Source organism: Callospermophilus lateralis, chromosome 15, assembly GCF_048772815.1.
Source record: "Callospermophilus lateralis isolate mCalLat2 chromosome 15, mCalLat2.hap1, whole genome shotgun sequence".
Taxonomy (NCBI): domain Eukaryota; kingdom Metazoa; phylum Chordata; class Mammalia; order Rodentia; family Sciuridae; genus Callospermophilus; species Callospermophilus lateralis.
The window spans coordinates 66,840,285-66,866,752 of NC_135319.1; the positions used below are offsets into that span (position 1 = coordinate 66,840,285).

The window sequence follows — 26,468 nt, forward strand, 5'->3', positions numbered from 1 at the left end:
AAAATTTAGATCTTTCATGTTAATAGTAGCCCAGGAGCCTGCTCTATGGAAACCAAAAAGTAATCTAACCATAATCACTTGCTTATATTTCTAGTTGTGTTCCTAATTCTTGCTTTTGTTTTAACAGAAGCAAAAGAAAACCTGCTACATAACATTATACAGATGGTAGAAGTCAGTCCTTCCAAACTGCCTAGCTCACACTTCTAATTCACTTCAAATGTGAGATAGTTCAAAATCATAACTTGTTCTGTGACAACTGTACTCTGAACTCCTGCATTTAAGTAAATAACAACATCTGCTTAAACAATAAGGAAATCTATCTCTACCCATGAATATGGTAACTTGTCACACTTGTATTTCTGGAATCCCTAGGAATCACTCACCTGTACAGATCTGAATGTAGTAATGAAAGGCAACATGATATGATAGCCTGGTCCACTGGGGCTAGTTAGTAAAGCTCCTCCCCTGCAAAGAGATATTTCAATTTGACAAAATTATAAAGAGAAATTCTCTTTTCAAACCTAAAATGCTATAGGTCTTACTTTTCAAACCTAAAATGCTATAAAATTTTACTTGTGGCTAAGCTAGCCTCAGAGGAGTTACTCATGCCAACAAACCCAGCTTAAAATACCTACATAGCTAAAACGGTTTAAAAAAAAAAAAGTAAAATTAAAATTGCAATGTTACACCTTGTTTCATAAGCTTTACCATCCATACCTCTGGGTTTCCAGCACCACTCTCAGGTTCAAAGGATTTTCCTTTGATCTTTAGCCCTCTGAGAAATATTTGTGAAAAAAATTCTAATGGGTCTTAGTTGAGGTACTTTAATTGTACATAACAAGAGGCAAATCAGAACCTAGAACATTTAATCAATAGGTTGAAAAAAAGAAGACAGCAACACAAACTTTCAAGGAAAGAGGAAATTTCTAAGGCACATAATTCTTTTACCTATCTGCAAGACAACTAAAATACTGGGAACATAAAGTTTCTGTATAAAAACAAAAAAAATTTAGCATGGAAAGATAAACAGAGGGAAGGTTCAAACTATAAACAGGCAACATATGAACTTGTTCACCAAATTCTGGAATGTGAGAACTATGAAAGCACATACTGAAAACTATAAAAAAGAGGTATTTGGGGAGCAAACCTAACAAAGAAGTCCTAGGTTTGCAAAGAAGCCACAAAAATAAGAAAAGACTGTTTGAGTTTCATTGATAATTCTCTGAAAGCTGTTTCTTGAAACATTCTCTCCTTTACTGTCAGAAAGACAATGCCAAACTGGATGAAAATCTGGACAAAGCTATCATTTCTTATGCTAGAGTTCCATTTGCTAAGATATGCCATTAAAATTGTACTTTAAAAAAAAAACAACTCAGGATGCATATAAAAGTAGAAATACCAGTTTTAGGTGGATGATGAAAATATGCAAAAGGTTAAACCTCTTTTTGAATACACCACTGGCCCAATTTCTCCACAAATTGGTTTCTTTTACTAGTCTATATCAAAAGGAATTGGTGGTTATTATGCTTAAGGAAAAACTACTCCAGCTTAACTAGATGGTAACACAATTCATACATTTCTTTCCTTGATCTGAATGGGTAAGGAGTAGCCCATCAGTGTTGAGCTTACATTCTTTGAGAACCAGGGACAAAACAATTGACATGGTCATAAAAGCTTATAAAACATAACCAGTCACTGGAAGCTTTTTAATGGAAAAATAGAAAAAACATAAATAGGACGAGATTTCCTAAAGAGCATCTGGAGTGGCAAACTAAAAGCCTGTACAGATGTACCGATTACAAATGATTAATGTATCTCCTCAGTTATAGTGACTACTTCCTTTCCTGAGTCTTAACCTCTGCACAAAGCAAACACAACACTAAAACTGCCTAACACTTGGAGGGTGCTCCGCAAAATTCTGCTTCACCCCGTCCTTTTCAAGGGTTATTTAAAAAATCATTTCTCCGGATTGGGAAATACTCCCAGGATGCTGCAGTGGCAACAACTTCCCAGATTCCACTCTGACGTAAGTACCGGGTCTGCTCTAGAACCTGGTGGACCGCACATGCTGCTCACCTGTAGTACACTGCCAGATGTCCTTCCTCGATCTTGTGGATGGAGGCGTAGAGGAGAACAACTACAAGCCCCACCACTGCAGCCACCAGAACCCGGGCTTGAGTCATATTCATCCTTGTTCCTCCTGGGTGAGGGAGGAAAGGACCCTCAGTCTGGAAGTAACAGGCTCGCCCCCTCTAATTTCCACCCTTTCCCTCCAGGAGACCTGGCGCGCTTTCTCCATCTAAGACGGGGAGTCCCGGACCCCTTTCCCCTCATTCTGCTCTCCTCGCTTAGCTGGCGTTCCCCTTGTCAACCCCTCCGCCTAGGTGGCCCGCGGCCCGCCCCTGCGCGGTGAGCGTGGCAACCCTACTCTCGACGGCCACTCCCCCGGAGGAAAGCACTAACTGCGAAGGGTCCCAAGCCGCAGGCTTCGGAGGTAGGCCGACCCCTCCGCCGCTCCTCACCGATCAGTGACGCATCGCCCCCGCCCGCACGTGCAGCCGCCTCCCCGGCCGCGCCAACCGCCGCCAACCACCGGTCCCGCCCACTCGCCGGCACTGCGGCTGCGCGGGGACGCACACAGACGCAGCGCCCCTCCGTGACTAGCTAGACGGGGAGCAGGCGGGACAAAATTCTCCCAGCCTCTAGGCTGCGCAATGCCTTGCGAAGGAGCGTCAGGTCGTTTTCCGTGTACTACTTATCAGCTGCTCTAGAAGATAAATTGGTAGTCTGGACTAGCAGGGAGGCAGAGGAATGGAAAGGGCCACTCGAATAGGAGACTTCTCAGTCCGTTTGTTCTTTTGCAGAAAACCTACTTCCTCACTTTGAGTGCCAAGCTGTTCCTTTTTAATGTCCTTTGTGGTATATGGCCACTTCTACTGTGTGGGGCAAGCACGTGGTTTTGGCTCAGATTCTGCATTTCAGGAGTAACCTGCTTGTTTCAAAGAAAGTCCTATTTAAGTTCAGACGAAGAAGCTATTCCGATCTAACTGCATCATTCACTCGCCAAGTTATTGTTTATTTTTTATGTGCTAGAATGCTGACTAGGGTTTTATGAAGGCCACAGAGAAAACAGGAATAAAATGGGCAAAACATTTGCGGTGCTTGGGGACCTGTCCTCCAGAGAGACCAAAAAGAAGTGACTTGAGTTTCCTTAACATCTTTTATGATAAGAAGGTGTGGTTTAGTAGGCTAGTCTAGGACAAGATCTAGAAAGTATAGAATGCATTGTCCTACTGATAGGGGGACTGGTTGGCTAACGAACAGAAATACTTTTTCCCCCCTGCATTTTCTTCTGTTCTTCAAGAATTCTGCACCATGTACATATATTACCAAAAATAAAAAGGGGGAAAGGACAGGGTAAGGTTTTAATGAGGTGGATGAATATGAGGGAAATAAATAAGGACATCATATTTGAATAAGTTGGTGTAAGCCTTGAGAGGACAGTAGCCTGCCTGGTGTGGCCACATCTGCATAAGATAGACTAGAGTTGGAACTCCTAATCTCTTGGGCAGGGAAATAGAGGGACATAATATTTTAGAGCCAATGAATCTGCAAAATGGCTGAAAGTGGAGACAAACTGGAGGCTGGGACCTTATGGGATTAGGAAACTACAGGTCCAAAGTTATAACAGTAGTTATTAGCAGTGGAAGTGAAAAAAGGTGAATAGAATGAGATCACTGTAGCCACTCCTTTTGATAAATACACTTACCTGTGCCATTCATTTGATTTTATTACCTAGAAATGTCTGGGATCTTGTCTGCTCCTAGATAAATTGTATTTGCAGAGCTTAGCTACCTTAACTTCCAAAAAAGCAAAATGAATGAAAAACAATTTGCTCCAGCCCCTGGGTTTTGTGTATATATTTCTCTTAATTTGTCATAATATTGCTTAGACTAGAGTTCACAACTTTCATTCAACTTTGAAAAGTTATTAACCCCCCAAAAGAGTAGTCCACACAAACAAAGTAGTCCACGCAAGTTTGGAGTTATTTAACAGTCTGTTCTGACTAATAGCATCTGTCCAAACCAGGTAGATCAAGCTGTCTGGATAAGACCCTATCCACATATCAGCAAAATGGACCCCACCATGTAGCAAATCTTTACTCAATTATTACAACGATATTTAGAAAATGAGTGATTGCTGAAAATAATTCTTGAACAATAGCCATCAATGTTCAGACTTCCAGGTAAGTATTTTTATTGTACTGCCTGTGTTGGTTTCTGATCTTAATATCTAACCTAATATCTTCTGAGCAACAGGTACTCAGTAATGTTTATTATTAAAACCTTCTAGAACTAGGGAAACTATAATAGAGACTACCTGTTATAATAGCTGGTAGGGATGGAATTACTATCTTTAGAGAAACAAAGGGAAACCACTATATTAAAGAAGTTGCCCAATATTTACCATACTTGATAGCCTATCACATAATTCTGTGCTCCAATTTTACTCCATGAACCTTCATATTTTCCCAAATTCCATATTCAACTGTTATATTATAACCTGGTTCTTGTAATGAGTAGAAATTCAAAATGGGATTTAAAAATCGTTTAATATACAAAGTGAAAAACTAAAATATAAAAGCATTTCACATTTTTTAAAACACATAATACCTTCTAAATTATTTAACAGAAGATAGAGATCCACATCCTTTATCTGAAAGCCTTGGGGCCAGATGTTCCAGAATCATAAAATTTTCAGACTTTAGAAAGGAATTCAGTGCATATAACATACTACATTAACCCTCAAGAGTCTGTGACATAATTCCACCCCCCCAATAATCAAAAATGTTAATATTTCTGCAGCGAAATACATGAATATTCACACTAAATGGGATAAACAGATTCAATATCAGTTCAGATTAGATTTGAAAGCAAATTAATTTTGTCACCAAACTTATGAAAACCTTCAAAGCTTCTTGGTTTTTGAAATTACAATTTCAGATAAGGGAATGTAGACCTTATAAACTTGTATGACAAGACTTGATTGTTTAAACAACCCATTTTTACAAATGAAAAAAAAAACTATAAATTTTCAAATACATTATAAATTAACTGGTATGTCTTTGATATTATTAAATGTACATCTTAAATACATATACACATAGCGCACAACATATTTTATCATTCAACTGGTATGAAAGGCACAGATGCACAATCCCTTCTGTAAGAAGGGGACACTGTTAAAATATGTAGTAAAATTAAAAATGGGATCGAGCCAATTCCTTATGCCAGGAAGAGCACTTAATGAGTGCAACACAAGGAAGTAAGGCTTATTTTTTAAGAAGTAACTTGTGAACAGTTTCTTCCACAGAAACATAGGTATACACTTTTACTTAAAATGCATGTTCTATGTACAATACTATGGCCTTATACCTAAAAATTAAAACTTTAGAAGGTACTATTGTCAGTTAAACAAGTAATGTTTTACGAGATTTGAAGAAGCTCCAATGATGCTCCAAAGTAGCTACAGTATTAAAACAAACATCTAAATATGTCCAGTGACTTTTTAAAAAAATAAAATCCTGTTTGAAAGTTTACTTTATTCAAAAATCAGGATAGTGTGCTTGTAAAATCTTGGTAGTTTTTGATCACAGTCATTGCTTCCACTGACTGGTGTGTGAAGAAGAATAGCTTCATAGAGGAAAAACCAACTTCCAACATGTGCAGCAACATCTTCCATAGGTTTGAGGACAGTGAACAAGCAGCAAGTCATTCTGTTAGCCAACTCCAATCAAGATTCTAAAACCAGGCATGAAAAAGTTAAAATTAGAAGTTGACTATAAGTGATAAGTACATGGATGTTCTTGAAGTTTTTTTTGTATGTTTGGATGTTTTATAATCAAAGGTTAAAAAAGCAAAAACACAAAAGTTACAAATTGTAGTTTAGCTTATCCTCATTTTTTGGTCATCTTAAAAATATTTTAAAGACTTTTCATAAAAATTTGAGGCAAATAATTATTCTGATGAAAAAATTGATATTGAGACTAAATGCTGTAAAAGTTAATTCAGTAAACATTTTATTGTAGTTTATTCAAGTTTTAATGAATCAATATAGTAACCAAATCTTAATCTTGTTACTTTTATTAACTACAACTATCTTAACATAATTCATTTTATATGCGGCAGGGACTATATTAGAATTATAGTACAAGTCCCATCTTATTGGATAAAATTGATTGCTGAACCATTCTATTTCAGTGATCACACTGCAAAGAAAGCTTAATTTGACCAAAATTGTTGATATTTACTGATGACATAATCCTAAGTATACCTCTGAGTAACAAAAATGGGGATCTGAGTTTGAGGATACTCCTCATATACTTTTTCCTCTGCTTCTATTCCCTACATGTATCCTGGGCCACATAAGGATAGCACAGAAACTTAAACCCTTCGTATCCAGCATACCTAAAATACCACCCATATCCACATAAAACTTACCATCATACTACTGCCCTGTTCCTCATTTACTTCACGAATAATAGTGCTTAAATGGCCAAGACAGTTCAAATTTTCTTCTATCATTTGTGCTAAAGTCTCCCTGTGGGATAAAAGAATTAAATATTTTCAAATTCAGCAAAGGGGCATATGAATTCTACTTTCTGTTCTTCTAGGTCAGGAAGATCACTGCCCTTCCTATAGCCCAGCACCCAAAGCAGCTGACTCCTATACTCTTTATAGTTTCTTCCCTCCCATCTAGGGCCAGAGTCTCTGCTGCCTGCGCCTAACTTTAATAATAAGTCCACTATAACTGCCTAACTTTCATAATAAATCCACTAAACTTCAATCATACTTTCCTCTGAAACATACACACACAATTTTCTCCCCTCAAAATGCTAACTGGGTGTCAGGGAGAAAGATCCTTGTGGTACAGACAAAATTTATTTCTGGAATGTTTCCTTTTACAAATAGCAAAAACACTAGCATGCTTACTTCACAAACACAAATGTAGGAGAGAAGATTCAAAAATACAATCTCTTCTGCAGAGATCAGGGAAGGTGAAAAACTGGTTGCAAACTACAGATGATAGAAATGAAAAGGAAATCACAGAAGAAATGAAAAGGAAATCACAGAGAATCACAGAAGAAAACAGTGGAGTAGGAGAGCTACCTAGAACCATGATGTATCCTGGAAGTTTCAATTTGATGGAGACCCTGGTTCAGATTTTCTCCTTCACACTTTCCTCTTACCAAACCTCAGTCCCTCCTCTATCTTAGTCAGTTCTAGGCCAGGATTATAGCCACTATTAGCTTAGATCAAAATGCTGATTCAACTCTTATTCAATGGATGGAAAAAACAGGCTAATGGCTCCTAATCGTTGGTAGTTAAAACTAAAATAAGTTTTCCTTTAATAATATATTTCTACAGAAAATATATTTTAAAAGCCCATTAGGTACACTTCTGCAAAAAACCACACCCTCCTATTAGAAATTACTTGTAGAGGTGACACTAGCATCCCCTAACAAACCTATTTAATAAAAGCAAAAGGTTAAAAATGTAATAAAATTTACTTCCTTCAATTCTAACAGAATATTTCCTAAAGTCTATATAATTAATTATAATCTATACTATACTTGTAGATGTATCATACATACATTGGGTCAAATCTATAATGATCCCAAGATGTATCTGGAATTTGCTTTCCTTAAAAAAATACCAGATATCAGCTTGCCTTCCTGCTATGTGCTTTTTCTCTCATAAAAAGAGTACAAAGTGTGCAACTGCATGACCACCTGAGCAGTGATGTAACAATGGCTGTACTTCTGCAAAACTAATTATTGGAGGAGATTCCAGGAAATGCTAGTGCTGTAGAGAGCTCCATGAGTTGTGAGAAAAGTGACAATACGTAAGCTAGCAAAGAGCCACTGGCTCTGATTATGACACATCTTATAAGAAAATAATAGAGATTAATAGTCATTCAGCTTTTAGTAGAAGAGTAGGAACTAATAAAAGAAAATACAGGCCTTCAAACTTGAGATCCTATTTGCAAAACTGATTTAAGGCACTAAAAAAAGTCTGATTTTTAGAAATATTAAGTTATAAAGTAAAATTGATCTCAACAATTTATTAAAAGGGCACTCAAGGACCCCAAAATGATAAATGCAAAATTTCTTGTAGAGAAAAATGATTACAGGTCTTAGAACTTGTATTGTACTAATAATTATAAGAAATAACTGCTAAATGTTTGCTTCCCAGCATTTTATATACATTGTCCAATCAAACTTTCACAGCAATTCTAAGACATTCTCATTTTACAGGCTAAAAAAAAAAAAAAAATTAAAAAATTCAAGTAAATTGCCCAAGATTATTAGAGAGGGACAGTCAAGACTCAAACCTGGTCTGAAGGCACTGACGACTTCCTTAACCACTATATTCTGTTGCCTCATTCCTACAACTGCTCTGAAAAAACAACTATCTATTGTTACAAAGTGAACCCACCCATCTTGAGGAGTTACCACGCATGACAGAGGCTGTTCACGTTCTGCTAAAGTTGGCAGCCATGCTGATGACTGAGGGTTTACTGCACCTTCTAGACTGGATCCAACAAGGGACCGGGCAGAACTCTGTGTCTGAAAGGGGATTAAAATCAACAAGATTATATGCAGCACCTCTGCTGATTCACACAATTTTTCTTATCATATACAACTTTATATTTCTATCACTACTTATATGACAACCAGAATATTTCTTAATAAAACTTTTCCTACCTTTATACACCCCTACTACCTATTATGTTCTTGGCCCTTTTCTTCATTGACTAAAACCAAATGTCTACTCTTCTAAAACCATTTTAATTGGAGGGGGGAAAAGCCCAGGTGAACAAAGGCTGGTTTCATTAATTTGTGCATCATGTCTTTCCTCAAGTTGGTTTGCAATACCATAGTGATCCAGGGCCAGGAGGACTATAAAAACAGAGGGACTGCAGAGGAGAGTGATAATACAGAAGCCCTGCACCTTGGTTGCTAGTCAGACACTAGGCAAGGAACATGAACATCAATTCAATACAAAGTACATTTCATCAAGAAGACACAGCTCATGCTGATAAAAATCCCTTTTGTAGAGAATAACCGTAATTTAATGTCACATTAAATGATTCATTAATAATTACTTACACAGGCAATTTTAAGGAGATGCCATATTTCTTTCTGCCTTTTTCCCTGCATAAACATGACAGTATTGTCAGCTTCTTTGATGTTACTGAGGGCCACTTCCACTTTGGGGAGTAGATCAATAATCTTCTGCTTACAGCCCAACAACTTGCTGGAGAGATTAAATCAGTGTCAGATACTGTCACATCCCTCAAAACGGTACACCATACTCCACACCCAGTTGGAGAAATGAACCATACTTAGCATCACATTTAATGACTGAGCTCCAAAGGAACACATACAAATAGTATTTATAAGTATATGCAACTGTGGTCAAGTTATCCAATATATTGCCAGAATTTTCTTTGGCCTAGTATAGTTGCCAAAGAAAGGTATTATGCTTGAAAAAGAACATATTACCTGAAAAGAACAATATATATGTATATTATACTGGCTTTTTAGAAAAGAAATAAAGCAATTTTTCTACCTCAGATGACCAAAGAGCTCCTTGAGAACACGGTCCTGACTCTGCACAGTATGCACAATGATCTTCACCATCTCTGTGCTATCGCTGTAGGAGTGATCTATAAAAGACTTTGGTCAGTGGGCATAACCTCTCTTTTATAGAACATATCAGCCTCTAAATAACAAATTCCTTGAAAACTCCTAAAAATATGAAACTAATAAATACCTCCATTATTAAATTAAAAATTAGATAAAGGCTTTAAGATTATCTACAAATAAATTCAAGGGCTAGGGATATAGCTCAGTGGTAATTATTTTTTTTTAAAGAAACTAACCTTTATTTTTTATTAATTTTACCTAGTTCTAGTTCCTTTTTTTTTTTTTTTAAGATGGACGCAATATCTTTATTTATTTTTATGTGGTGCTGAGGATCGAACACAGTGCCTCATATGTGCAAGGGAAGTACTTTATCTCTGAACTCAGTGGTAATTATATACGAAAAAGTTAAATGTGTTTGTGTATTGTATGTGTGTGTGTGTGTGTGTATGTGTATTATATGTGTGATTTATTGATCAGAAGACTAGAAGTCAAATATTTACTGATTAAAGAAAAAAGAATTAAGACTTGTTTTTATTTTGAATCTTCAATCATAACTTGTCACTTGAGTCCCTAGTTACTATCTCTAACATTTTTATCTTTTCTATTCCATCAGTAAAATCCTAATCCTAGATCAGTACAATCATCTGCTCTGTCAGTTACTGTAACTATATCTGAGCTAGTTACTATCATCAAAAAACTATTATTGTACACTCTGTTTCCAATACTACTTATTCACATATTTTCACTTTTGCTCTGTATTCCTAATATATTCTGGATTAGTGACATCTTCCATTGTACACACCAGCTTTTAAAAATCTTTAGCACAGTCCTCAAATCTAAAGTCATCACTTCTTGAATTAAAATTAACCTCATTTCTCACTTCAGAATAGAAGGCGATAAGACAGTAAGACCTTGACCTTCTAACACTTACTCCCACAAATGCATTTGTATCTATACCCATTCCTCCTCTTAATATCAGTAGCATCAGGCTAGCCCCTCCCACTATTCTCCCAAGCCAAATCTGTTCCAGTACTTCCTTTACACAGGCTTTTTGACTACCAAGCATATAAATATGCTAAATCTTCCTACTGAAAATTAACCTCCCTTGAGGCATCTCCTTTTAGTTCCTCACCTTTTTCTTTCCTTAAACAGACAAACATCTGAAAAGAATAGTCTAGATAAGCAATTCTCATACTTTTTGGTCTCAGGACTATTTCATAAACTCAACATATGAATAACCCAAAGGGTTTTTCAGAAATTAAAACAAATTTTAAAGTATTTATGTATTAATTTCACTTAAAACAAATCTGCTAGGTATGGTGGCACATGACTCAGCAACTCAGGAGGCTGAGGCAGGATTATGATTTTGAGTCTAGCCTGGGTAATTTAGCAAGACCCTATTTCACAACTTTAAAAATAATATGGCTAGGTATGTACCTCAGAGGACACTGAACTCAGTGTCTCTAGGTTCAATCCCCACTACTGCAAAAATAAAAACAAAAATAAACTATTTCTATTAACATTTTTATTAAAAGTAATCTAAAACAAAATTTTAGTGAGTAAACTGGCATTGTTTTACATATTTTGCAAATCTTTTTGATTTCATAAATCTTATAAGTCTTTAAGTATTAAGAAATGAACAAACTATATTTGTTAGATAAAGGTGTCTAAAATTCTAATTTTTTGCTTGAAATGTGGAATTCTATCATTGATGACAATGTTATTTCCCTTAAAGCCACAAACATGCTTCACTTTTTATTTCCACTAATCATAGTGTGGCTGACAGTAATTCTTTCAAGAAAAAGGGTATTCTATGAAAGAAGAGGCAAGACACCTAATGTAAACAATTAGTGAAGTGGTTTTAAGATAACCATCATACTTCACTATATAGCAGAAGCACTTTATAAGTACTTCCCTTTTCATCACACAATATATTAAGAAGATATGTACTCAATTCAGGCATAGTGGAGCACAACTGTAATCCCAGCAGCTGGGAAGGCTGAGGCAGGAAAGGATCACAAACAAGCTAGCCTCAGCAAAATCGAGGTGCTAAGCAATTTCAGTGAGACTCTAACCTTAATAAAATATAATAGGGCTGCGGATGTGGCTCAGTGGCCGAGTGCCCCTGAGTTCAATCCTCTGTATCAAGGAAAAAAAAAAAAAAAAAAAACGATATGTACTCAAGGGCTGAGACTTAACTAAAATTTATTTTTTACTGCTATATCTTAAATGCTATATCATTCTTAAATGAAACTGGCTTTTTAAAAAAACTATGAATAGGGGTTGGGGCTGTAGCTCAGTAGCAGAGCGCTTGCCTATCATGTGTGAGGCACTGAGTTTGACCCTTAGCACCACATAAAAATAAATAAATGAATTCTGTCCATTTACTACAAAAAATTTTTTAAAACGTATGAATACATGATTGTAAAAAACTATGACTATTAGCATAGTCTTGTCCTACAGCCTTGATTCATACTAAGATGCAAGCCAGCTTACCCAACAATGCTTTAGAACCCTTAGTGGGAAATGTCAGTATATTTAAAAAAAAAAAAAAAGGAAAATAATATCCTAGTATTATGAAAAATAATTTTGACCTCATAGACTGAAAAATTTCAAGGATCCTCAGGGGTCCATGAGTTACACTTTGAGAACTTCTGGCCTAGACTTCTCCATTTCTTCTTGTCTTAGTCCCTCCTCAACCTAATATAATCTGGTTTCTGTTATACTTTGCAAGGTCACCAATAATGTGCAATTGAATATTTTCATTAACATTTTCATCATTATCCATATCTCTAAGCATTTGATCCTACTGATTCCTTTTTCCTTGAAATTCTTTTATTCCTTTCTTAAAATCCCCTCTATGATGTACTCAGACCATTTCTCAATCTTCTTTGCAGGTTCCTCTGCTTCAATTCACTTTGTAAATGTTGGTATTCCCTAGGATTCCAACCTTGGCTTTCTTACTTATCCTGCTACAACACACTCAACTGAGTTAGGAAAGCTAGGTTTTAACCCTATTTTATAGAAAAAGAAAATGAGATATGGGAAGATTTGCCTGAGATAATTTGATCAATAAAGTACCCAATCTTGAATTCAAGCCTTCAGATTTCCAACCTGTGCTCTTTCCAGCAGAGTATGCTCTATATTTAGCAGATGTTCAAAAGGAATTGTTTTGCCAGTTATACAAGCAATGACCAATGCAGATGAAGGCAGCATTTTCAAGGTAAATCACTTTTGCCTAGCACATGGGCTTTCTCTCACCATTCATAGAATTTGCATCAAATTCTTTCCAAATTCTCTAATCTTAAGCAGCAGTGCCCCTCTCCCACCACTCATATCTTTCCACAGATATTTCTGCTTCCTCTTTCTCTTCTTTGAGTTCCTTTTTTTTTCTTCCATTCATTCTTTTCACTTCCTTTTAAAAAACTTTTCTACCTCAATTTCCTTATTACTTTCCCTTTCTAATCTCTTAAATCATTGCAAATTTAAAGCTATTATACCATCATTATCTCAATGGTAATACTCAACAGTAATTTTGTAGCTCAGTGGAAGAGCACTTGCATATGTGAGGCACTGGGTTTGATTCTAAGCACATACAAATAAATAAAATAAAGGTCCATCAACAACTAAAAAATATTTTTTTAAAAATCTAAAATTTAGGAGTTAGGGATATAGCTCATTGGTGGAGCACTTGTCTAGCATGTATAGGCCCTAGAATTGCTCGATTCTCTCTCTCTCTCTCTCTCTCTCTCTCTCTCTCTCTCTGTCACACACACACACACACACCCCCTATTAAAAATTTAAAATTCCTCAAATTTCTTAGGCTAGTGAAGGTTCCTAAAATGCCATCAGGTACTGTGACAGAGGTAACTTACCTGCAGGTCTGTGCTTTAACTGCTTGTATAGATCAATTGCATGTTGTTCCCTTCAAAAAAAGAGAAAACATGCTTCTCTGTGAAAGTAGTTTAGTGACTTCAATAATCCATAATTTGAAAAGAATACCCCTGGTGATTGGAATGATTCCATTTAAAGCAAATATAAATCACCAATGAATATTACAGAGCATTTCACTGAGTTATAAGCAAGAATAATACAAGTTCCTAAAATGTGAAGTTTAATATACTTCACATCTGCTCTGATCTCCCACCACAAATACAACATCCTTTCAACAGAAACAGTGAAATTTGTAAAACCTATGGCTTGCAATTAAAGATTTAATCTGGTTTCTAATCCAGACGCTTCATAAGTTAACTCACTAAAGCAGGTAAGCGATAGCATGGCCAGAAGTAAAGTAGGCAAACAGTTTGTAATTTAGATATACTTGGAGATTTCTAACACAAGAAAAAGATGCTTCAATTAAAAAGGGCAGAGAGGGTCAATCCAAAGAGTTATTTCCAAAATTTCCTGTGACTAAGAAATATTTTTCTTTTTACATGATGCCAATACATTTAGAGGAAGTAAAACTATAGCAAAGAGCCATACAGAGGCTAAACCTTTCAGATAAAAGCAGAAAGAACAATGGTACAAAAAGTTATAGACATCAGGTCCAAAACACAAGTACATCCTTACAGAGATTCCATCAAGTCTCCCTGACGTCTTCCATATGGGCTCTTCTGTAGCTCCATGATTTCAGTGTGCAATGACATAATCTGATCCTCAAGGTATCCAATGACACCAACCTAAAATATGATGAAAACACGAAGAAAATAATGGACTTACTATGACATAACACAAAACAAAACTCAGATCTTTATAAGGACAGAGAATGGTCTGTTGTGGTAGTAGTAGAACTAAATAATATAAAACACTAATTCTGTTAAAACTTTTTTATCCTTTGATTCTGACAATCTTTCACATAAGAACATACTTATTCCTATACTTCTCTTTTTTTCTTCCCTGACAATATTAAACTACGAACATTTTCTTATTCCTCTAAAGAAGCAAAAAGGTAGATGTGTTACTAACAAGGCAAAAAAAGTAGCTACCAAAACAACCGGTACTGCTTGCAACTGAGCTTCAGGATATCAACCACCCCACCCATATCCTCCAGGAAATATCTACTGACCCCAGAATGTGACCCTAAGGACAGCAATAAGCTAGGACCATGGACAAACATACAAGATACGGAAGGAATCTGCTACCTGGAGAATGATCTATACCTTGGCAGGCTATATAAATTTATTGTCTAAACCAGTATAATTTTGAGATTTAAAGGTACTACTATTGATAATTATAGGAAGACATCAGGTATAAACTGGGACTATCCCAGGTAAACCAGGATGTGCAGCTGTCTTTTCTAAACAATTCATAAAAATAATAGTGATAACCACCATTTATTATTAATTCCCATCTTCATAATCCTACTAAAATATAATATGTATAATATAATAGAAACTGAAGCTTCATGAAATCAAGTAATTTGCCCAAAGTCCTTATTTTTATCTATTACAGTACCTTCTTCTCTATATACAAAGCATCTACTAGGTGGTTATCTGTCTGAAATTCAAGAATGACAAATATACAAAAAAAATTATATATCAAACCCAAAGGCAATTTCTAAAGGAGACATCAAGATTAATAAGCTCAAAGAATCAGCTCAGTGCTTTTACCTCAGAATAGTGAATGGCCTTTTCTTCCATTTCTTTCCATGCTTTTAGCATTTTTTCTGAAGCTTAAAAAAAAAAATTCTAAATTGGTTATCTCAGAAATAGCCATAGCTTTAATTACTAGCCTGCCTGCTTCCTTGCTGTATCAACATCAAAGATTTGTCATGTATTTTGTGTCCCCTCTCCCCAAAAATATGTTGAAGTTGTAACATCTAATATTTCAGAATGTGACCTTATTGGGAATAGTGTCATAAAAGATATAATCAGCTGAATGCTCTGGAGAAGGGTGGGCCCTTAATCCGATATGAGCAGTGTAATTATTAAAAGAGACACAAGAATACGGATACATAAGGGGACAATGCCATATGACGATAGAAGCACAGATTAAAGTGCTGCAACTGTAAGCCAAGGAACATCAAGGTTTACTGGCAAACCAGAGGAAGCTAGAATAAAACAAGGAAGGATTCTTCACTACAGGTGTCAAAGAGATGATGGCTCTGCTAACATATTGATTTTGGACTTTTAGCCTCCAGAATTGTGAGACAATACATTTCTATTATTTAAAGGCATCCAGTTTATGGTATCTTGTTGTAGAAGTTCTAGAAAGTAATACAGATGTTTTCTCTTTAAAAAAAATTTAGAAGTAATTCACGAACATGTTTTTAAAAGATCAAACAGTATGCCGGGTGCAGTGGTGCACGCCTGTAATTCCAATGGCTTGGGAAGCTGAGACAGGAGGATTGTGAGTTCAAAGCCAGTCTCAGTAAAAGCAAGGGGCTAAGCAACTCAGTGAGACCCTGTCTCTAAATAAAAATATAAAATAGAGCTGGGGATGTGGCTCAGTGGTCAAGTGCCCCTGAGTTTAATCCCTGGTACATCTCCCTCCCTAAAAAAAGATCAAACAGTATAAAAGGATATATAAAAAAAGAAAAGACTCTCTTCCTCCCCTCTACATTAAACCCCAAGGGATATCACTATCATATACACACTTATTTTTTTTCAGTTTTCCCACTACTTAAAGTAGCACTGCCAATTAAAGGTCCAAATGATCTTTTAATAATAGAAATAATAATAATAATAATAATAATAATTATTATTATTATTATTATTATTATTTGGGTACTGGGGATTGAACCCAGAGTGCTTTCCCACTGAGCCACATCCCAAGCCCTTTTCCTTTTTTATTTTGAGAAAGGGTTTTGCTAAGTTGCTTAGGGCCTCACTAAGTTGCTGAGTCTAGTGAACTTGCACTCCTCATGCCTCAGCCTCCCAAATTGGGATTACAGGCATGTGCCATGATGCCCAGCTTATTTCATTCTTTTAACAGTTATACACTACACCTTTGACAAGTCAAAGATTTTTTAAAATGTTTTTATCAGTGCATTATACTTATACATAACATTGGAATTCATTTTGACATAATCATTAGAAGCGTGGAAATATAATATGCTCCATTTCAGTCCCCAGTACTACCCCTTTCCCTCCCTTCCTCCCTCCTCCTATTTCCCTTCCTCTACTTTACTGGTGTTTCTTCTATTTATTATATATTTTTTAAATTAGTGCTTTATAGACATACATAAAGGTAAAATTCACTGTGGTATATTCATATATGTAAAGTGAGAGACATTTTAATAAAATAATTGCAATGTTATTCACCAGAATGACTATAATACATAAATAAAAATAAAACATCAATTATATAACCAACTCTTTTTTTTTTTTTTTTTGAATTTTTAATATTTATTTTTTTTTTAGTTTTTGGCGGACACAACATCTTTGTTTGTATGTGGTGCTGAGGATCAAACCCGGGCCGCACGCATGCCAGGCAAGCGCGCTACCGCTTGAGCCACATCCCCAGCCCCGATAACCAACTCTTTAATTGAATTTTAACTGTGCTTTTTACAGTTCCTTAGTAAATTCCAAGGAAGATCAAATATTAGAAATCTGGAGACTGCATATAATAAAAAAGAAAAGGACTCCATTGTAAATGGTTTGGAAGAAAACAACCTTGGAATTATTTGTTTTATTATTGACAATAAAATAAGTTGTTTATGCCAGTCCACTTGAACTGCTATGCTAAAAACAAAATAAATAAACAAAAAAGCATAAACTAGGTAGCATATAAACAACAAAAAATTATTTCTTGGTTCTGAAGGCCAGGAAATCCAAGATCAAAGCACCAGCAGATTTGGAGTTTGGTGAGAGGCTACTTTCTGATTCATAGATGGCTATTTTCTCACTATGTCCCCACATGGCACAAAGGATAAGGAAATCTTACTCAGGTCTCTATTATAAGGGCACTAAGTTAATTCATGAGGGCTCTTATGCTCATGACCTAAATACCTCCTGATGGTCCTATCTCCAAGTACCATCATGGTGGGAGCTAGTTATTTCAATATATAAATTTGGGTAGGGGGGACATGAACAGTCAGTCCAGAGCACTGGCTAAAAAACTGCCCTAGTATAGATTTTATATCCAGTATAGATTTTGTATTTATTTTTAAAACAAGATTTGAAATTCACAGATTCTTTAATTGTTTTAATATTATTTAGCCTTTTTAAAAAGGAGCTAAATAATCTCATTTCAATTATGAAGCTAAATTGCTCAACTAAGGAATTTTTAAAAAGAGTTAATATACAAAACAAACATGGTTTATGATGATCTAAGTTATCCTGTCTCTTGTTTTAAATGTGAAAGTAAGTGACAACTGGCAAGTCAAGAAGGTAAGACATCAGATGGCTTCAAGAGGCTAAACACTCCTTTACACATTATACCCAGACACTTACATATCCCATAAGTCATCTGTTCACTATATCTCTCCAAGTCAAGCTGAATGCTTTTGTGAAAAAACTCCAATTTAGCTTTCAGTTGCTGTGATGCTGAGATCAAAGTGTTCTTCATTTTTGTCAAGTTAGCATTATATCTAAGAAGACTTAACCTAAACCATAGCAAAACAAAACAAAAAATATTACCAGCATTCAGAAACATTGGATAAAAATTTTAAAACATAAATTACTGAAGGCCCAAATCTAAATGTCTGCTATCAATCTATGAAAAATAACTCATCTCTAGAATCTTGTCTCTGAAGACTTCCTGCCTCTGATATTATATGATAAACAATCTTATACTAGGACACAGGATCTACTACTAAGTAAGTCATTGCAATTGGACAGCTTCAGACCATTAATAAGAAATCTATAAGTCTGATCAGAATATTACATTTCAAATTGGTTCAATATTTTAGTACTGCATGCAACATTGATTAGTGAAAACTGGCAATATTAATTCTTTTTTTATGTAATATTGCATTTTTTATACCTTTATTTATTTATTTATTTATTTATTTTTATGGGATACGTGCTAGGCAAGTGCTCTACCACTGAACTACAACCGCAGTCCAAGATTAATTCTTGAGTATATTTTGCACATGATATTGTGTTTATAAAGAACAAACTCCACTTACATTGCTGCTCTTTGTCCCTGAAAGAGCCTGCTATAGTCTTCTTTTAGCCCAGATACATAGTGCACTGCTTCAGCCCATACTTTGCGTAGCTGTATAATTGGAAGCTGTATTTTGCTATCTTGTACTATAGACAAAAAGATGAGGAAAATGGGAGGTGAGTTACTTTTGACAATGTTACAGTGCATTTACTACTCTCTGTGATTTCTTGTCCACAAAAACAGCATTTCCACAAATGCTAGAAACAGATATTAGAAAGTATTTCTGCATTTCCACTTCCAAATAAGGTTACTGGGTACCTGCAATGCATAAGCCCAGTTCCAAATGCAAGGGAAAATAAAAGTGAATGGCATAATCACTACCCTCACAGTTATAGATTATTCCTATATCTGCCCTATTTTCTTGTTTCTTTCCAATCTGGAATTCTCTTTTATTCTCTCTGCTAATCCAAATTCTTTAATCTTTTCAAGTTCTAAATCAAGTCCTATCTCCTCCACAATCCACTAGTCTTTCCTGTTTCTAAATAATAAATATCATCTTCTGACCACCAACTCAGCTTCAAGAAAGCAGACAGAATAAATGGCATATTAATAAGTTATGCAAGACTTTAAAAACTAATTTTTTATTATCTCTTGCCCATTCTTTATTCTCTAATAAAAGGAACTAGGGTTCTTAAAGAGCTGCTTTAAGAATGGAGCAGAAAACATATAAGATGAACTTATAAAGCAGTGCCAGAATATAAGGAAGTACTAAAGAAATGAAAATAAGTAAATAAAACAAATAAAAAAACAATTCATTGATGGGGGCATGTAAAATAGGTAGAAGAGCCAGTGAGAAAAGTCCTTAATGTCCTTAGATAGAACAGTTTAAGCAACAAATAAACTAGTATTAGATTATAATTCAAAGTATAAAATAATTATCCATGAGCTGAAATCAACAGAAAAGAAATCACTGAATAAATTAATATATGGGAGAGAAGATATAAATCTCCCATGTAGAAGAATTTCTTTTTTAAAAAATATTTATTCTCAAGTTTTAGATGGACACAATTTCTCCATTTTACATTTATATGGTGCTGAGGATCAAATGCAGTGCCCCATGCATGCTAGGTGAGCACTCCTCCACTGAGCCACAACCCCAGCTCCATGTAGAAGAATTTCAAATGAATTATGTAGATACTCTTCCCTGAAGGAGTGTAGCTTAACTTCCAAGTCCTTAAGTGTGGTTTTACACAGTGACTTCCTTTTAAAGAATAGAGTGCATAAGGGAGAGAGGGAAGATTAACTGTTACTTGGAGAGAACTTAAAAACATTACTTCAGCCAGGTGATAAGGTCAATACAAATAGTAATAAAACATGTACTATGATAGTATGTACTTAACATGCAATAAAAATGTCACTTTACTTCTATGATCTTTCTCTCAAAAACACCAAAATCAGGCTGGAGATATAGCTCAGTTGGAAGAGTGCTTGCCTTGCATGCACAAGGCCCTGGGTTCAATCCCCAGCACCACACACACACACACACACACACACACACACAAAATCTCAGTCTAAATCATAAGGAAAAAAAAAAGAAATTCTAATATATCAGAATCCTATAAAAGACTAGATCAATCCTCCTCAAAACTGTCAAAGTCATCAAAATTAAAGGAAATTCTGAGACACTAACACAGCAGAGAGAAGCTTGAAAAGATACAACTAAGTGCAATGTGTAGCCTCACTGAATCTTAGAACAGTAAAAATACATAAGGTAAAAATTAAGAAAATCTAAATAATATTACTTAATAATAACCCATTGGTTCAAAATTGTACCAAATGTGCCATACTACTATGTTAATAACAGGAGAACTCTATGTATAAGGAAGGGGTTATATGAGAACTCTATTATCTACTCAATTTTTCTATAAATCTGGTTCTAATAAGTCTTTCAGCAAAAAAATGTCAAAATCTGAGGGAAGGGGGTTGACTTGAAAAAAGAATGAGGGAAAGTTCTGAGGTAAAGGAAATGTTCTCTGTCTTGACTGTGGTGTGGTTTATACACACATATATACACACATATGTATATCATAAATTTGAGGAATAGAAACTATTCTTTGATTTAAAAGAAAGCTAATGAAAAGATAACACAGTACTGTAAAGATTACATGTATTTTAGCACCATGCCAATTTGTTCTTGTTTTTTGGTACTGTAGATTAAACCCTCCCAGTGGTGCTCTATACCACTGAGCTACATCACCAGCCTTTTTAAATGATTGATTTATTTTTTGGTACCAAAGATTGAATCCTGAGGTGCTTTAACACTGAGCCACATCCTCAACTCTTTTTATTTTGGGACAGAGTCTTATTAAGTTGCTTAGTGCCTTGCTAAGTTGTTGGGGCTGACATAAAACTTTGGATTCTCTTGCCTCAGACTTCTGAGTTGCTGGAATTATAGACATGCATGACCAAGCCTGGCTTAATGTTTGAAGAAGGGTCTTACTAAGTTTCAGAGGTTGTCCTCAAAGTTGTGATCCTTCTGCCTTTGCCTCCCAAATTGCTGGGATTATAGGCATGTGCCACTATACCTGGTTCTAATTTTTTTTTTTTTTTTTTTTTGGTACCATGGATTGAACATAGGGGCACTTAACCACTGAGCCATATCCCCATCCCTTTTTTATATTTTATTTAGAGATAAATTTCACTGTGTTGCTTAGGACCTTGCTCAGTTGCTGAGGCTGGCTTTGAACTCAAGATCCTCCAGCCTCAGCCTCTCAAACCGCTGGGATTACAGGCATGCCCTACCATACCTGGCCTGGTTCCAATTTTGTTCTTGATTTTATAATTTAGTACCCAATTTTAGATTGAGTAGACATAAATTCATTAAATATTTAACTTGTTCCAAAGAAAGAATCATCTTCATAGGATAAATTACAACATTTGATCATCAAGCAGTATTCTTAAGTTAAAATAAATATTTGAGAGCAGAATGTAGCTCAGTGGTAGATGGCACTTGCCTAGCATGCATAAAACCCATGGTTCAGATCCCTGGGCAGGGAGGCAGGCAGGAAATAAAATTTCATAGATAATAAATACTTATATATAAGGAAGGAACAGTTCAAAAGTAGATTTAATTAAGGGAGAAGTTTCATTTTCTTACCTGTGAGAGCCCTGTCCTCCTAAATGAGGAATCAGGTAGTGATTTAAAATCTACCTTTTCACTTTCCAAACTACATAAATCTATTTTTTACCACATATAGAAACCTCAATTATGAGAGATACAAAACAAAAACACTAAAAACACCATTTTTACTAATCATGTTGAGAATCAATACTATTATTTCAGGATTAAAGGTTAGCCACGAAATGGACTATACTTACCAATATAATTTACACAATCTGATAAACTTCTGGAAGCGAATGGCCCTTCATATACAGTCTTACTTTTATCAAACAAATAAACCATATAGCTATCACAGCCTCTCTGAAAAAGAAACAATTAAAATTGTTCTTGAAAACCCTAGCCTTTCTAAATATTTTAGTACCAGATTTCTTACTTTGAAATGCAAATGAACAAAGTCAATGTATATGAAGCTACATTTTATAGATTTAAGGTCTAAACCTAGAGACGGGGAAAAGTGCGAAAATGAAAATGACCACCATCCCAAAAGAATAAAATGAAAAGGCAAATTTCCATAAAATGAAAATATTATTTAGTAATCAAAAGGAATGAAGTACTAATACATGCTACAACATGGATGAACCTTAAAAATATAATTCTAAATTAAAGAATTTAGACATAAGAGACTATATTTTATGATTCTGCTTAAATGTAATGTTCAGAAAAGGTAGATCTATGGAGATAGAAAGTGGATTAGTGGCCAAAGGGAGAGTAACAATTAACAGACATGATGGATCTGTTGAGATGGAAATGTTTTTAAACTAATTTAAATTTATTTTAAAGATCACTGAGTTGTACATTTGAAATGGGTGAATTACACGATATGTAAAATATGCCTATATAATGCCATAAAAAGAAAAAAAGTCATGACACAATCATATTTACCACCCACCTATCCTCTGGCAGGATCTATGAGACTGCTAGTCTAATTTCAAGGTCCTAGGCTTCAAATACAAGAAGGAAAAGAAAGTAGGAGATAACTGGCACCAAAGAAAAAGTCTTACAAAGTTCAAAACAATAAACATATCATTTATACCTTGTTTTCCTTGCAAAACAATTGTAAGAGTCACCAGTAAGGCAACACTTAAAAAATTATATAAGATGTATAACATTCCCCAAGGAATCCCAATTATGTATCAAATCAGTCATAGAGCACCCAATTCCTCTGTACAGATTTCTTATCTTATCACACTCTAGAATTCTTTTACAATCCTTTCTATAGCACAGTAGGGTAACTATAGTCTACAACAACTGATTATACATTTCAAAACAACTAAAGTAAGAACTTGAAGGGTGTGAACACATATAAATGATGATATTTGAGGAGACAGAAATGCTAATTACCTTGATTTGATCTTTATATATTGTATACATGTACTGAATTAATACTATACCCTATAAATAAGTAAAAATATTATATCAATTAAAAACAAAAAAGAATTTCTTACAACTCCATCTAGAACACATTGAGAGGCTGGTTTCCGAGGATCTAGAGAAATTCCTGTCTCTGAAAGAAGTTCTTGAGAACCAGTATTTATTCCAGTTTCACGCTCAATGCGAGACTGTAGTGAATGAAGACTTTCATCAGGTGGTAACAAAAAAGAAATGATCTTTGCAGAAGTCATATTTAGGATGTGTACTATCTGTATAATAAGGAAAAAAAGATACATCCATTGATCATTTTCTTTGTAAATGATTCAGTGCAAGATATTAAGAAGGGAATATGAACAAAAGGCATTATTCATTCTCCAAAGTGAGATTATCTGTAATTTCAAAAATGGACATTCCGAAAACTAAAGAACAGAGTTTAGAGGGCTGGGGTTGTGGCTTAGTGGTAGAGCGCTCGCGTAGCATGTCCGAGGCACTAGGTTTGTTCCTCAGCACCACATAAAAATAAATAAATAAAATAAAGGTCTTGGTCCCACTGCAACTGAAAAAAACAAAAACAAAAACAAAAAACAGAGTTTACCTTTCTACTACAATAGATGTTAGTTTCAACAAATAAAATTTCAGTTTTAAGGCTGCACAACATCAAGTAATAAAAATTCTAATTAAAAAATAAAATGATACTTATTTGAGAAACATTATCACAGACCTAGAAGGAAACAATCTCATATATGAAGTGCCTAACTTACATCAACCATAGAGTTAAGTGCTTTCACATAACATCCCCAATTAATTAAATCTCAATTTCTATTTAGCAGAGAGAGAAACCAGGGCTCTAAGAAGTTAAATAGTTTGTTAAGGATCATACAGCTGATAACTGGTAGAGCTTGAATCTGAAATTTTTACTACCTCATGTTGCCTCAAGAAATAATCATCTGGTAGAAGAGATAAGCTACTTTTTCAACAGGAAAAAAAGTGTTGTTACCCTTGCAAGGCAATCAAATCCCTGAGCAGTGACCTACCTAAGGGCTCACAGTTGGATAAGAAAACAGTCTTATTACTCTCACATAAAGTCCCAAGGATGGTAGCCTCATATAGGCAAGTCAGGCAGGGCTCTATCTAGGTATTTCCAGGTAAGCAAGGACAGTCACAGAGTTGGAGGTCAGTCTTTTGAACACAATACTTCTTTTCCTTCCACTATCCTTAGATAAGCCATACAAAATTAATACATGTTTCTTGATTCCTTACATTGATTAGTATATGCAAATGATTAAAAGTATCTCTGCTGGAAATCCTTGCTACAAAAGTAAAGCATTAGGGTTGGAGATGTGGCCCAGTGTTAGAGTGCCTGCCTGGCATGCTTGAGGACCTGGATTTGATTCCCAGCACAGGGATGGTTGGGACAGGTGGGGTAGATAAAAAGGCTTCGTTTCTTCTTCTTTCCTCTTAAAATACAAGGAGCCACGGGTATAGTTCAGTGACAAAAGTACATGCCTAGCATCAGTAAGGCTTCAAGTTCAATCCCCAGCACACATAAATCCCTGCCCAACCGACACACAGATTATATTGACAGCTGGGCATGTAGATTCACAGGAGCACACTTACCTAGCATGTGCAAGGTCGAGTTTGATCCCCAGTACTGAATAATTGACATTTTTCAAACACACTAAATTGTAGATAACAGTATCATAATCCCACTCCAAAGCCTGGGAATGCCTTGCCTGGTTTCAACCATCACTTACACAGAGTCAATTTTATGTCATCTATATGCCCCCTCCAAGACCCCTCTCCTGAAGTATATATTTTTTCTGTCTTTTAAATTCTTGATTTTGTGGCAATTTAATTTTGATATGTAAAAATTATATATAAGATACATAATGTGATATTTTGATATACATTATAAAATGACCACATTTAAGCTAATTAATATATCTACTACTTCTCCATAGTTACCATTTTTATAACCTTTGACTAACATCACCACATTCCCTTCTGCCATCAGCCCTTGGTAACTATCATCCTATTCTCTGCTTCTATGAGTCTGACTTTTATTTATTTTTTAAAATTTTGGCCAGGTGGTTCATTGCCAGGGACCAACTACAACCAGGACTAGGACCAGGACTGTACTTTCCACAAAACCTCCCTAAGGATGACGGAGTGGGAGACACGACATCTCTATCATGCACCCATGTTGGGCAGCTGGCAACACTCCAAGTTTGACTCATTTAGATTTCACATGTATTGAGATCATACATTATCTCTTTTTATGTATTTCTCTTAGCACAATGTCTTCCAAGTTTATTAATTGTCCTAAATGACAGGATTTCCTTTTCTATTAAGGCTGAATAATATTCCATTGTGTATATACCATATTTTCCCTATCCACTCATCTTTTGAAGGACATTTAGGTTGTTTCTTGTATCTTGGCTATTGTGAATAATGTTTGCAGATGTTCAGATCTCTTCATAATCCTTTTTCATTTTTCATTTCCTCTTGATATCCAGAAGTAGGAATACTAGATCATATGATAGTTTTTTTAAAATTTTCTAGAAAGCTTTCATACTGTCTCCCATAATGTCTGTATAATTATATTCCCATCAACAGTGTACAAGGGTTCTCTTTCACCACATCTTTGCCAACACTTGCTACCTGTTAGATTTGGATTTGGAATGTCCCCCAAAGGCTCATGTGTTAAAGGCACGGTTCCCAATAAAACAATGTTAAAGGTAGGGCCTTGGGGAAGTGATTAGATCATGGGGGCTCAAATCTCATAATGGACTAATCTATCAATAGATTCATAGCTGAATGAACTATTAGGGTTAGTGTAAACTATAGGAGGTGGAACCTACTTGAAGGGAGTGGGTCCTTGGGGGTGTGTCTTGGGGATTATATCTTGTTTTTGGCCTTTTCCTCCCCCAGCTTCCTGACCACTATGATGAGAATTTACTCCACCATGCTTTCTCCACCATGATGCTTGGACTCACCACAGGCCCACAGCAATGGAGCCAGCTGACCCTGGATTGAAACCATAAGCCAAAATAAATCTTTGTTCCTTTAAGTTATTTTTCACAGGTATTCTGCCACAGCAAGAGAAAGCTAACATACTACCATTTGTCTTTTTTATAATAGCCATCCTAATAGGAG

At 35.4% G+C, this 26,468-nt stretch overlaps 2 protein-coding genes across 4 annotated transcripts in view; both read right to left on the reverse strand.

Annotated features, from left to right (window-relative positions):
• Erlin1 (ER lipid raft associated 1) overlaps positions 1-2,597 on the reverse strand; it is a 34,492-nt gene extending 31,895 nt beyond the window's left edge. Inside the window, exons 1-3 of one of the 2 annotated variants that reach the window (XM_076835009.1) lie at positions 2,523-2,597; positions 2,077-2,200; positions 384-465 (exon numbers count right to left, since the gene is read on the reverse strand). In XM_076835009.1, coding sequence (XP_076691124.1) covers positions 384-465; positions 2,077-2,189 — 195 coding nt within the window. In that variant the 5' untranslated portion in view covers positions 2,190-2,200; positions 2,523-2,597. Of the gene's footprint in view, positions 1-383; positions 466-2,076; positions 2,201-2,463 lie in introns of both variants that reach the window. The other variant, XM_076835010.1, reaches the window with a different exon arrangement.
• Positions 2,598-4,593: 1,996 nt separating this feature from the next.
• Positions 4,594-26,468, reverse strand: part of Chuk (component of inhibitor of nuclear factor kappa B kinase complex) — a 43,863-nt gene continuing 21,988 nt past the window's right edge. Inside the window, exons 10-21 of one of the 2 annotated variants that reach the window (XM_076835007.1) lie at positions 23,387-23,581; positions 22,139-22,241; positions 18,783-18,906; positions 18,106-18,257; positions 15,322-15,383; positions 14,282-14,391; positions 13,588-13,637; positions 9,636-9,732; positions 9,173-9,320; positions 8,516-8,629; positions 6,501-6,600; positions 4,594-5,801 (exon numbers count right to left, since the gene is read on the reverse strand). In XM_076835007.1, coding sequence (XP_076691122.1) covers positions 6,532-6,600; positions 8,516-8,629; positions 9,173-9,320; positions 9,636-9,732; positions 13,588-13,637; positions 14,282-14,391; positions 15,322-15,383; positions 18,106-18,257; positions 18,783-18,906; positions 22,139-22,241; positions 23,387-23,581 — 1,224 coding nt within the window. In that variant the 3' untranslated portion in view covers positions 4,594-5,801; positions 6,501-6,531. Of the gene's footprint in view, positions 5,802-6,500; positions 6,601-8,498; positions 8,630-9,172; positions 9,321-9,635; positions 9,733-13,587; positions 13,638-14,281; positions 14,392-15,321; positions 15,384-18,105; positions 18,258-18,782; positions 18,907-22,138; positions 22,242-23,386; positions 23,582-26,468 lie in introns of both variants that reach the window. The other variant, XM_076835006.1, reaches the window with a different exon arrangement.